This window comes from Echiichthys vipera (genome assembly GCF_963691815.1).
Source record: "Echiichthys vipera genome assembly, chromosome: 7".
NCBI lineage: Eukaryota > Metazoa > Chordata > Actinopteri > Perciformes > Trachinidae > Echiichthys > Echiichthys vipera.
Genome location: NC_139832.1, coordinates 12,183,967 through 12,196,812, shown reverse-complemented (window position 1 = coordinate 12,196,812; position 12,846 = coordinate 12,183,967). Strand labels below are relative to the sequence as shown.

Here is a 12,846-nt window from a genome sequence, read left to right as displayed (position 1 = left end):
CATGCCACTGATATTATCTGTCTTTTTGTCAAAGCAACATTTTAAATGGATTACAGTGTTTGTGAGTTAATAAATGAACATGTAAATTGACATTTAAAAAAATAAAAAATAACATGATGCTGAATACTGGTTGGTTTAAAACCTGACTGAGTGAACGAGTACATACTTCTGTCTGAATTTCATGACTAAAGAGTCCAAAAGACTAAATGCAATAGCTTACGGCAAACTGTTTTAACAGTTTATCAAATCCCACTACAGTTTGGATATCCATAACACAGTTTCTCCCAGTCAAACTGAATTCTTACTAGTCAGAATGATAATTTCAGATATCCACAATGACATTCTTACTAGTACACATGACTTCACTTTTGCCATTCATGTGTATTGGCCTTTATTTTCAGATATCCTCAATTACATTTTAGATATCTGCAATGACTATTCTGGAAACCTGTAATGTAATTCTTACTTGTAAAATTACAGTTGTAGGCTACATATCCATATTGAACCATCTGAAATTAAAACTATGACTAGTAACAAGTGGATTGTAGATATCGGAAATGGGAGTTTTTCTTAATAATTATTACATAACAGATATCCAGAATTTTAGATTTCTAAAATGTAATTGTGGATATCTAAAATTGAAAGCCCAATACACATGAATGTTAACAGCATTTGTACTAGTAAGAATGTACTTGTGGATATCTGAAATCTTCTTTTTGACTAGGAGGAATTGAATTACAGATATCTGCAATAAGAAAGTAGCAGGAACGTCATAGCAAGATTATGGTAAGTTAACTAAGTCATAGCTAAACTTAGTCAAACATTGACTACCGTAATTCAATTGTTACGTTACATCATAAATGTTGTCAATTTTGTTCCACTGTCTCTTGTCTTATGTTATCTAGACAAAACACCCCCCTGCAGCACCAGTCCCCGTTAGCTCGCCGTGATCGTATAGTGGTTAGTACTCTGCGTTGTGGCCGCAGCAACCCCGGTTCGAATCCGGGTCACGGCAGATAACACGTGGGGTTTCCTTTTTGGATTTCAATTACTCAAATGTTACAAAATTCTCAACGCAGACCAGGCCCACAGTCATATACTCGGTTTATGTGAAATGTGGTATGCTGCAATACAGACCATAGTATTAATTATATCCCTTTGATATAAACTTGACTGTGAGTAATCAGTGGATGTAAGCGAACAATTACATTTTCTGAATTTGGTAAATAGCCTAACTCAGAGATCCCAGAGGGTCCTCACACCAAACAGGATTACGTTAGCTCAGAGATTACAGATCATATACTAGGGGGCACAGTTGGCCAATACCATCCAGCTGTTTGAAACCACGCACTAACGACAATGGGCCTGCAGGTGGCAGTATAACACATTCAATGTCCACCCAATATGACCTACGAAGATGTATCATGGGCTAACCCCCCCATCTCAGGATGGCCTAACCTAAGTTTAACAACTATGGACAATAAAATAAACCCACTAGAGTGCTATGACACCCGAGCCCAATGACCTAGGCCAGTCTGGCATGGTTTTGGTGGAAACCCAGTTGCTCAACCCCACATGAGACAGCAACTATCTTTTATACAGTCTATTATAGTGCAGCATATTTTTTCTATTCAGCTTCGTCACATCCATAATTATTCATGAACACCTCTTGGATGCATTTTATCATCGCAGCTTTAATGGGACACTACAGCTCGCCTCTTTTACAATATAAATAAAAACCTGACAGTATATTTAATTGTGAGTGGTATGGATGATATGTCATAAACATTTTCTGTACCTAACTGTGTGTCAGGACACATTGTGGTGTAAGAAAAACCATATTAGATATCAAAGCGCGGGGGGGGGAAACGCCACTCACCCCCCGTTGGTTCACTTTGACGTCAGTTTCATTGGGTCCCGCCCGCTTGCTCAAGTGGCAGCGGCGAATGGGAGAGAGATAATCCTCGGCTCTGCCACAGACACACAACGGGACTGAGCTGCTTCTGGATCTGGATGCGGGCATCCTTGGATTCGGCTTTTAACACGGGCCCACTGCACGGAAACTTAACGGGACAACAATGGTGCACGCCTCGGCGGCTGAATCCGTGGCTGCTGGTCGTTTAAGGGACACGGGATTGTGGTCAATGTGACATTCACTAGCACGCTGGTGTTGAGTTTTTTATTGTTCTGGTCCTGTGGACGCAGAGCAAGCGATTCTGTGAGAAGATGTTGAGCCGATTCATGAGTGGCAGCATCAGGAATCTTGAGCGGGAATACAGCTGCACCGTGAGACTGCTGGATGATACGGAATATACGTGCACCATTCAGGTAAGTCACCTGTCGACCACAGTGTATCCACTCCCCAGAGCGGGCACGCTGAATTGCGATGCAGTTGTGTCGGACCTGGCAGGCAGGAAAGCGAGTGTCTGAGGGACAGCGAGTGCCTGCATGTCCCGGTGCTGCTGGTGTCTACCAACAGACAATATGTATAGCCTAGACCCCGAGGAGCATTTTGTAGAGACATCTTCTGTCAATTCAAAAAATATTAAGGCTGATGCATTTCCTTCACGTGACCCACTATTGCCAGAAATGCAAGAGTGGATTTAGTGGCATGCTTTCAGGGAGCTCTGCAGGACAGACATGGCAGTTCCCTCAAGCTCAGGTTGATGGGATGTCAAAAGCACATTAGACTCTGAAATTCATGACTGAATGGGCGTTTTGGCAGGATTCATGTGTCAGTTTGTCTCGCTGCTTGAGGTAGTATAGCTTGCTGGTATTAATGATCATCCTAGGTGATGTTGCTCATGGTGTTTGCCTTGAACCTCTGATATCAATTATGCACACAGGGTATCCCGTTGCTGCTTTGGAAAACATGCCTACTAAGTTACACACTGGATCTTGCAGATCTACACTAGTAGATGATTAAATGTGTTAAAATGTGCTTCGTTGATGCGGGATTGAATGTACTCATTTCGAGAGCACAGCTGCTATGTGCATGCATGACATTTTCTTTCATAAAAATGGGCATTTATTTACGCCAGAGGGAAATAAACAATTGATATTGTCAGCTGACACGTTTTGCTCGTAAAGATGAAAGCAGAACTATGATTTTCTTTTAAAAACAAAGTATTTCTCTGCCTTTTGTCTCACCACTACAATCATTGCTTTGATGATGGTGCAGTTTTATGTTCATGATTGTAGGTGAGAGGACCTGTCACATCAATACAACACAAAACCCTTCCCTTTATGGATGCTGTGCCGTTGTAGGGGGGTGTAAGGATATCCTTAGAGAATACTCTGACTAGTCAGCAACATGTAGACGCATTAGAGCCGCTCCACGACAGACCAAGGAAACATTTAACCTGCAATGTGAAACAATGAAACATTAATAAGACATGCATAAATTCTTGTCACTTCAATATCTGTTATCAGCAGCAGGCTATTGCTGCAGTCACTCCTCTTTTCTCCCACGAGCAAGCGTGAAATAGACACTGCAGTTAGTGTAGGATCGTGACTGTGTGCCCAGGTTGTAAACAGACCTGCCTTTCTGCTTGGAGGGATGAGCCAGAGATGGAACTGGGCCAGATGGACTGTGAAGCCACAAGCCAGAAGGTGTGCTGTTTGCAGCAGAGTCGTGTGGTTTGGGTGGCTGACGTCAGCAGGCTGGAAGATGGGGAGTAGAGTGAAAGAGGAGAATGCACCGGCTCTGCTGTGACTGTCTGGTATCCTGACTATCTAACCTGGCTGTGGGAGGGAGCAGGTTAATCCACCTGACTAACCACACCACTGGAGTGACTAACCACACCACTGGAGTATTCCTCCCTTTTCTTCCCTCCATGCTTCTGGCCTGCCAAAAACCCAAATCACCCAGGATACCTAGACTAGGGAATGCAAAGTGAGAGGCATAACTAGGTCATGTATTCTCAGTCTCTCCTGATCTCTCTACCTCCCTTTGTTTTTCTGTCCCTCCCTCTTTCTCCTTTTCACCTTCCCGTAGTTTGTAGTGTGCTGAGGATTTACTCCCACTACACCTGTTTCCATTACACTCTGAACTGTTTAATGGCTCCAATTTGCCCCTGACTCACACCAGCCTCCTACTTTTGTCTGACATTGAATCAGGCATCAACTTCCTCAATGACAGGGACATACACATGAGTGTCCACATGCCACCTTCAGCAGAAATGTCCCAAGCTGAAATTAGAAACAGAGAATATGCGTGCACTGCAGCTGGGCATCAGAGGCTTTCAAAAGAGGGGCAAAAAATGTGTCGTCTTTCTAAAGCAGAGGCAGCTGTAATGCATTAACTTAAGTTTTGCTTTAATGAATTATGGATCTTTCTGCTATGTTTGGAGGAGGAAAGGATGAGCACTCATCATTACATAGCCCTGTAGATTTAGCCCTCATCTAGTCGCAGGTTGATGGAAGTGCCTGAAATCCTCTGTTGCCCTCAGGCCTCTTTGCTCTCTGATTTTAATGCAATGTTGCAATCAAAGACAAGACCAAGTGGAATCACCCTGTAAGGTGGGTCTGCTACTGAAGCCGAACTCAAACACTATTCTACTTTAGTTCTGTCTGATGCAATATTTGATGAGTCATCTAAATGAAGGTTGCATATCCAGAGTTTGCCTTAAAAGTTTTGTCTCCTATAGTTTGTGCATATAAAGAAGCTGCAAATATTCCACTATATGCAAACATGTCAGTTGCCAATCTTTTTTCTGCATCTCCTGGCTTGAATGGGCTGTATGACTGTTACAGTGAAGCAGTTGAAAAGTTATTATGAGTTTTGTGTGGGGAGAGGAGGCAAAAAGAAAATATCACTATTGATTATGCCTGAAAGGATTGTTCAGCTTTTGAGCAACTTGTTTTTAAATAGAAAGAGTTTAAGCTCCCTTCTACTTGTTATCCTCTTGTCTCTGACAGTTTACTGTGTTTGTTGCTGATTAATATTTCTTCATATGCCTAAAAAGACAAAACATGTGATGATCTAAGACGTAGATCTTACATATTTTCTCCTTCACTAGTGCAGATCTGTTATGCATGCCTAACACCCTCAGTGTTATGTTGTGCTTCTAATTATTTCAGATTTATTGAATGACTATCAGCACGGTGACCTGTCCCACTCTATTCCAGATACAGAGTTAATTATGGCTTACACCCTGGAAAATATGTTTCCCTTGGTTTTCTAATAACTGTTTTGTTTGAGGAAACCACCAGCTTTCAGGTTTTACCCAAAAGTAAATAAAAAAAAAAAACCCAATGTGATCGTATTCTGAAGTCCGTAAGAGAACAAAGAGTTACTGTAGGACTTTCTACTCTTTCACTTTCTGTTCTCCTGAGGTTTGCTGACATCTTGGTAAGGAGACTACCGGGGGATGGGAGCCTGTGTGTGTGTGTATTGAGGGGTGCTTTACTCTGAAGCATGGTACCAGGGTCTCAGCTGTTGCTACGGTGACTCCACAGTTACCCTAACAAAATGTGAGCTCACTCACTGGTCAGGATTCTCCTTCCAAAAGCCTTGACAAAGACTCGGCCGTTAGCGGAAGGTCATTTATATCTATAGAGTGGTGGGGTGACTGATGCCATGTCTGCACCAACCAGGACAACCTTCTTGGGACTGTCCTACTGTTCCCCGCACATTCAGCCTTGTACCTTCTGTGCTACCTTGCTGTTAAAGCTCACATGAACAGATGTGTTTGCAATTGGCAGATGTGTGGAGGGTTGGGTAGTATTTAAGCATTTTTGATACTAGTACACATACAGTACTCAAGTTTTGGACTTTTTTCACAGAAGACCTTTTGACATGTCACAGTTTAAAAAGCATTGGTGTAAATAATAGTTCAGTCATTCATCTTCAACCTCTTGTCCCTGTCGGGGTCGAGGGGTGCTGGAGCCGATCCCAGCTGACATCAGGCGTGAGGCGGGGTACACCCTGGACAGGACGCCAGTCGATCACAAGGCACATAGAGACGAACAGAGACAGACAACCATTCACACCTACGGGCAGTTTTAGAGTCATCAATTAACCTAACACGTGCACGTCTTTGGATTGTGGGAGGAAACCGGAGAACCCGGAGAACACCCACGCAGACACGGGGAGAACATGCTAACTCCACACAGAAAGTCCCCAGCCGGCAAAAAAGGGCATTGATGTGATGTTTATTGGGACACTTGAATAGAACAGAACCTTCATTAATGTTATTTGTAACACCTGTACTTTTTCCTAATATGGTAAATGAATATTTACCTGCACGTCAGATGGTTTGTTTCACCGAACCATTTGTCTAACAAACTCTCATCAAAGTCAGTCAGAGCAGAGAGAAAACATATTTTGCATTGAGAAAAATGCAGTTTTCTCCAGTTCAAATAAAACTGATGCTATTGCAGCATCTAAGCTAACCTCTTTAGTAGCCGCCATTGTTGTTTGGAATGAGCGGTCGCCTTGCTCTCAACTCTGAGCACAAGGCATTACTTGGAGCCTGACTACATGGATTTTAATGTGATATGTGAACTTGTGATTTTGTTATCACGATAATTCATTTCAGCTGAGCAAGGTAAAGTGAACGTCTGCTATGAAACTAGCCCCCTAGTACCAAAATTATACTTTAAGTAAATATATGTCTTTGAGAAGTTTTATTTATTTATTTTTTTGTAAAATCTATTTGTGTAACAAACAATTTCTCATGTTCAAATGTTTATCTCAATCAATTGGCAATATTAACACTTAAATCAGTAACTTTGTGCTTTGTATGCACTTCAGTATATTCATATAACAAAATGAGAAAAGTATTTTTGACAAAATAACTGTTACTCAAGGTCTTCATCAGTGAATGTAGACAGCTAACAGCAAAAGATGTTTTATATAGAGTTGTTACAGATTAAGCTGCAGTGTGTGTGCAGTGGGGAGACTTCAGAGATCCCTGGTGACTGCTGGTCTTTGCTGACTTTACACTGTCAGGGCCCTTCAGAAGTGTCCTGCGCTAGTTCCACCCAGCATACAACATGTCATCCAGGGTTTAAAGACTGCATACTCTGCGTTTTTCTGTGTGCAGGTGTGTGTGTGTGTGTGTGTGTGTTCAGAGCTCACAGCGGCTGACACACTGTTGCTATGCTTCATATGAATGATTAAAATGTGTGCTAGGTCTGAATGATTCATGAGGAGTAACCTCAGGAGAACGTCACTTGTGTTTACCAGCATCACTGCTCCCCAGCATCACGATTGGCTGAACCTGTGGCGCATGGCTGGTTGCGATTAAGGATTACATCACTGTAGCGTCTATCTACACAGTAGAGCAGGGCAGGACAGCCCCAGTTGCAGATCTCTCCAATCTATCTCAGGGGGGCGAAGGGGTTGCCACTTGCCAGTTATATTTTATCAGTCACGTCTTGTTGATAATGAACGGGCCGGTGCATGGTGTTAAGGTTGCAGAGGGCTGCTCCTCTGCTGCTGCCTTTCGATGTGGTCCATAATCTTCACACTTTTGTTTCCTTGCTGTCTCACACACACAGCTCTGATATTCCAGCGGGGTATCATGGGGAAATTAAACTTTTTCTGACCTGCATTAGCTTACTGGGATTCATGAACGAGCTTTGCTGATGATGAGATGTCAAATGTCTCTTTGGTTATGCACTCAATGAAACACAAGCTCACACACACATTTTGTTGCACCGTATCATATGAAGATGCTGAGGACACTAAATGTGATTGTAGAGCTTGTTTGGGTTTATCTCACCAACTGGCCTTCTCATATTCCCCAGTGTCTCTTTGTGTGTGTCTGTGTATGTGTGTGTGGGCTGGATAGAGAGCAGGCAGGCAGTCTGTCAGTGTGTCGGTGGCAGTCTGCTGAGCCCTCCATTGTGCTGTCTGGGATGTATTATGTGACAAAGAGAAACGCGGAGGGGCCTGGGGTTATGCTCCACCTGGAAGCATGAATATTAAACCTCCTACCAGAGCGATATATTTCTTTGGTGACTGGTTTGCTAATAAGAGAAGTGGACAAGGTCAGAGTAGTGTTGATGATCCTGCTCCCCGTCAGGCCAAGGTTAACTACAACAGGAGACAGCCTGCAGCCGTAGAAACGCAAACAGATTGTACAGTTTGATGGTGATATTTATACACTTCACTGGCCTCATAAATGTGTTAACACTGTGGGGATTTCGAAAGAGAGAGCCTTTAACTTATTTAGAAAGGGAAAATCAGTGTGGAGTTGAGCTTTAATCAATTACAGATAATAAAGGGTGTTTGTAACCTGCGGTTATGATGCACCACCTCAAGCCAGAGAGTTAATCAGATAATGGCTGTCTTCAAATGCTGACCTCAAAAGTTTGTGAGCACAATTTCGTATCAAACTGGATTTTAATTGCAATATTATATAAGCTCAGCATTTACTTTAGCAGGACAACGTAACAGCCTTGGTTGATATTGGGATTGTTGGATAATGAGACACAATTTGGTGCAGAGTAATTTTGGTTGTGTAACAGCCCTAATGCTATTGTTCTGGGACATTCTCAATTGTAGCTTTACAGACAGCTGCTAATGGAGAGCACACACATTTGATTTTATATCAGTTGTGATATCATGGTAATTTGTTTTTTGCCTTATTTATTCTACAGTGTCTAAACATGCATATTTAGAAAATATAGATGCATATGCTTTTGCTTGGGTTTTCTTTGTAATGTTACTTTTAATTTAGGGATTTTACACAAACCAGGATATGTTTGGGAAGAGTTTTCTTATTGTTTACTACTGTATAAACTCTGATGCGATTGCTCTGTTTTTGCTGCTGTTTTACTGACCTGTGTGCCTTCAAAAAAGTTTTAATAGATAAATGTCACTACAACACAGTCTCACACCCAGCACTATGCTGCCATCCGTAGTCAGACTTTTCTTTTTGTCGTCTCCTCTCTTCTTCGTCCTCGTCGTTCTGGTCCTGTTTGTCTTTGGGCCACAGGGCTCTCTGCTGTATAAGAGAATCCAGCCTTTGTCTCACTCTGTATTTCAAGGCCTTGTGCCTCCGCAGACTAATGAGGAAACACAGGCATATGCTGTACTGCCTCAGTCACAGTGAAAAACAGCAGAACTGCACATTTTGTTGAGGTTGTAGCGCAACAGGACACTGGAAATTTAGTGAATTGTGTGCATTTGGATTGTTGTTCTATTAAAAGATATGTAGGACCACAGAGCATGTGTATACTTTGTCTCTGTCAATAATCCTTGGTTGTGCTGTCCAACACAAAAGTTGCTTTGTAATGGAAATTGATAATAATGTGGGTGTCATCAGCTCTCAGGACAGGTGCTGAGCAGAAGTCTGATGTGGTCTGACAGCCGTGACACTCTTCTGTTGGCCAACTACTCATAGTGAGTGGGATAGAAAGATTCATTTCATCTTCAATCCTCACTTCAGTCTTCATTGCGTCACTTAAGTTTGATGTCCTACAAAGGAACAGTTTTAAAGAGAAAAAGTGAGCTGTTTTTATGAGACATATTTCTCTATTCTTTCTTTGAATTGAATTTACCCTTGCGTGATTAATAAAGGAATTCTTCTTCTTCCTCTTCGTCTTTTCTTTTGTCCCTTGGCTATTTCTCTCTTTCTTCCCACCCTCATCTGCTCCACGGGTCACTTTTCTCTCTCTGTGTGAAGCATCAGGCTTGTGGTTCTTTTGCACACATCCTCACTGCAGGGTTTTTTGAGCTAATGATTGCCGTCCCTCCCCTCCTTCTCCCATCACCTTTTTCTCCTGTCCATGCCTCATTGTCTCGAATCTTACTTGTCTACTCAGCAGACTTACCTCCTCAGTGTGCTCTGTGGGATCTTGCCCCTGTAATGTTTTCAGTGTGGTCATTGCTGTTCAAAAAACAGATGACTTGCTCTTGTTATTGTTTGTATGCCAGGAAATCCAAATGTTCTTAAGAGCAAAGTGAAAGCTAGGCTCTCTCTCTGTCTCTGTCTTCCAGCGGTGCAATTACGCATGTTCATACCAAGGCTTATACCACGGTTGACTGTGTTCATCTAAACTGGATTTGTGGTTCAGTTTATTTCCACAAGGCAGCTCGATTCATGGATTCTTTGGGATTTAACTTCAGATGATTCAGGTATTAATTGACTTGGAAAATGACTTTGTATTGGCCGGATAATGTCACACATAATCTATTCAGTAACAATATAAAGAGAGAGGCAGGAACAATAGGCTTTCTGCTTTACAGTTTTACAGAATTACTGTTTGGTAGGAGCCTATTTTCTCGTTATATAAACAGTACTTACCACAGTACAGTGTGTAGTATATAGCCTCAGTTTCCACGTTGGACATTGTTCTGTTGAAAAACAGTTAATTCCACCAGACAGTGAGTCATGTATAAATAAAACATTAATATAAAGCATGCAAAACGGGGTAGAGAAGTTCAGCGGTGGACTAAGTAGTACACTTAGGTTCCATGTTTTAAACAATGGAACCCTGAATATTGGAATTTTCAGGGGCCGTCTACACGAACGCAGGTATTTTTGAAACCGTGTGTTTTTCTGCACGGTTTGGTCTTTCATTCACATGTAACTGCAGTTGTGGGCTCCTGCAAGCGGGTTTTTTTTGTAACTGGAGTCCAGGGTGAAATTTTTCGAAAAGTCCGGTTTCAGCAGTCATGTGTGGAGAGGAAAACCGAGGAAAAACGCAATTTCTTGTCAAAATTTCTTGTCGTCCCACTGTGCGACGGTAAACAGTAAGTTGTATCCATGGAAACTTGTGGAGCACTCTAGACGTGATCAGCTGACGGAGGCAGATTTTGCGGTTTCATGTGGAAAGAGATATTTTTTATCACATCTGTAATGTGGACGGGAATGTGTTTTAACAGGGGGCCATAAAAGTTTGGTTTCAAAAATACCTGTGTTCGTGTGGACTAGGCTATAGGTTGTGTTCACCTTTAATGTGGTGATTGCTGCCACATGCACCAACTTCTGGTATCTAGGAAATTACTGGTGTCCTGAGATTTGACGCACAATATTAGTTTGCCAAGAGTGAGGCGATAAGCAAAGAGCCTAATGTCACCAAAAGCCCTTCAGTGATGGGAGAGGTTATTTAAGTTGAAGCTTGTTGCAGTAGTGATTTGCATGAAGGAGTCTCAGAATGCACAATCTGTCCCCCGCAGTTGGAGAGGACGATGGAAGTCTCCTCTCCTGCAGATGAGGACAATAATATAAACCTACTGAGAGCTTTGATCGAAGAACTTCGGAAAATTAAAATGTCTATTTACAAGGGATGCACTGATCCAACTACTTCTCTGCTGATACTTAAAATCTGTATACCTCTCTGCTTGGAACTTAGTGGGATTGTTTTTTTTTTATCAATGTGCCATGAAAAACGGCAGCTGCTGAATGTAACTGATGAAACTCTGATTGTATAATGACATTGACAAAGAAATTCTATTTAATGTGGATCGGTCAGATACCCATTCTACTTAGTCTGGTCAGTAACACAGCTGATACTATCGGGTGAATCAGATTGGTGTATCAGTGCATAGTGTAAACAAGTGGTCCAACAAAGCACTGAGGATTCTCGCTGGTATCTAATGTGGGCCTTGTGCTGGCACACATTAAGCTCTTTACTGCCAAATTATGATCATTTTACCACCAGCTAATGCTTAAAACAATGAAAATGATAATACCGTTGACAATAATTTAAATTGTATTGAAATAAAGGAGGAATTAGATCACTTTATCCCTCTTTTCATATGTTCTACTACATATTCATATGGATAAAGTAAAATATATCTCCTCCTGTAAAGCCACTGCAGCCGGCAGTGTTGTTTACCAGGAGGAAGGCAGTTGATCTTGAACATCATAGTAAAAGGGCTCACTTAGGAAAGCCATTTGCACTCTCAAATGAGTGTCTCGCTCTAGGAGAAATACGAGATCCTGTGACCTTCATACAGATGTGGCTAGGAGCCTGTGAAAGAAGGCCACTTGAGCTGCACTGAGAGTACATGGTCTGGTCTTTGTCATTGGGTCTCATTCCGCCTCTCATTTACTGTCTTTTATCTCTCTGTTCAAAAGACATAGAAACACACCGTCTCTCAGGTGTGCCACAGCACACAGCTGAACAAATCAGCTTATGAAAATGAGAAAGGCAGAGAGTGGAGGAGCTTAAAGAGAGCCGTGTGTATTGGTGCAACAAGACGTTGAGATGAGTCGGGCTGGTTGTTTTTGATATTTAGAGTTGAAAAATCTCCCCTTCAATGTTTAATTCATAGAAGTCTAATTTGCCACCCACTCTGGAGGATTTTCCTTCAGAGATGAGTTGTGTTTTCCGCTGGGTAGATAGACGACAGGCCGAGTTGCTTTATGAGAGTCATTATTTGTGTATTAGCACTATGCGTGCATTGCGTGTGTGTAGTATATTTGGATTCCATATCATCCATCAGTCAATGTTTTATTCCATCTTAGAATCAAATAAAGGCTTGGCTCCCATGCACCACGTGTGTCTGGGCCTGCAGATTACACTAACAGCTATTCATGCATGCAATCAGTCTCCTTTTCCTTTGTGTGTATGTCAGCGCTGCAGTCAGAAGAGATGAGTGTCTCTGGAGATGAGATAGATGAACACACACAGGAGACAAAGAGGCTGGCCAGTGGAAAGACACAACAAGCTATAGACACAAAGCCAGCTGTCCACTACAGGTACTGGGTCAATTAAGAAAATGTGTTTTGATTAAAAACAGTAACAGCAGTGTTTGCCATTTAAATGTTGTTCTTTAATATCTTTTAATTCAATAAATAAGAGTTAAGGTTCTCCTATCACAGTTTATTTCAGGTCTTTTGTAAGCTTTCTAACACTTCCTAGAAGGGCAGGTATCTTGATTTA

The 12,846-nt window shown here is 41.9% G+C and overlaps 1 protein-coding gene across 2 annotated transcripts in view; it reads left to right on the top strand.

Annotated features, from left to right (window-relative positions):
* Positions 1-2,226: 2,226 nt before the first annotated feature.
* Positions 2,227-12,846, top strand: part of frmd5a (FERM domain containing 5a) — a gene marked incomplete at its 5' end in the record, with an annotated part of 56,277 nt that continues 45,657 nt past the window's right edge. For both annotated transcript variants that reach the window (XM_083916633.1, XM_083916632.1), the window contains one exon: positions 2,227-2,328. In XM_083916633.1, coding sequence (XP_083772759.1) covers positions 2,227-2,328 — 102 coding nt within the window. The remainder of the gene's footprint in view (positions 2,329-12,846) is intronic.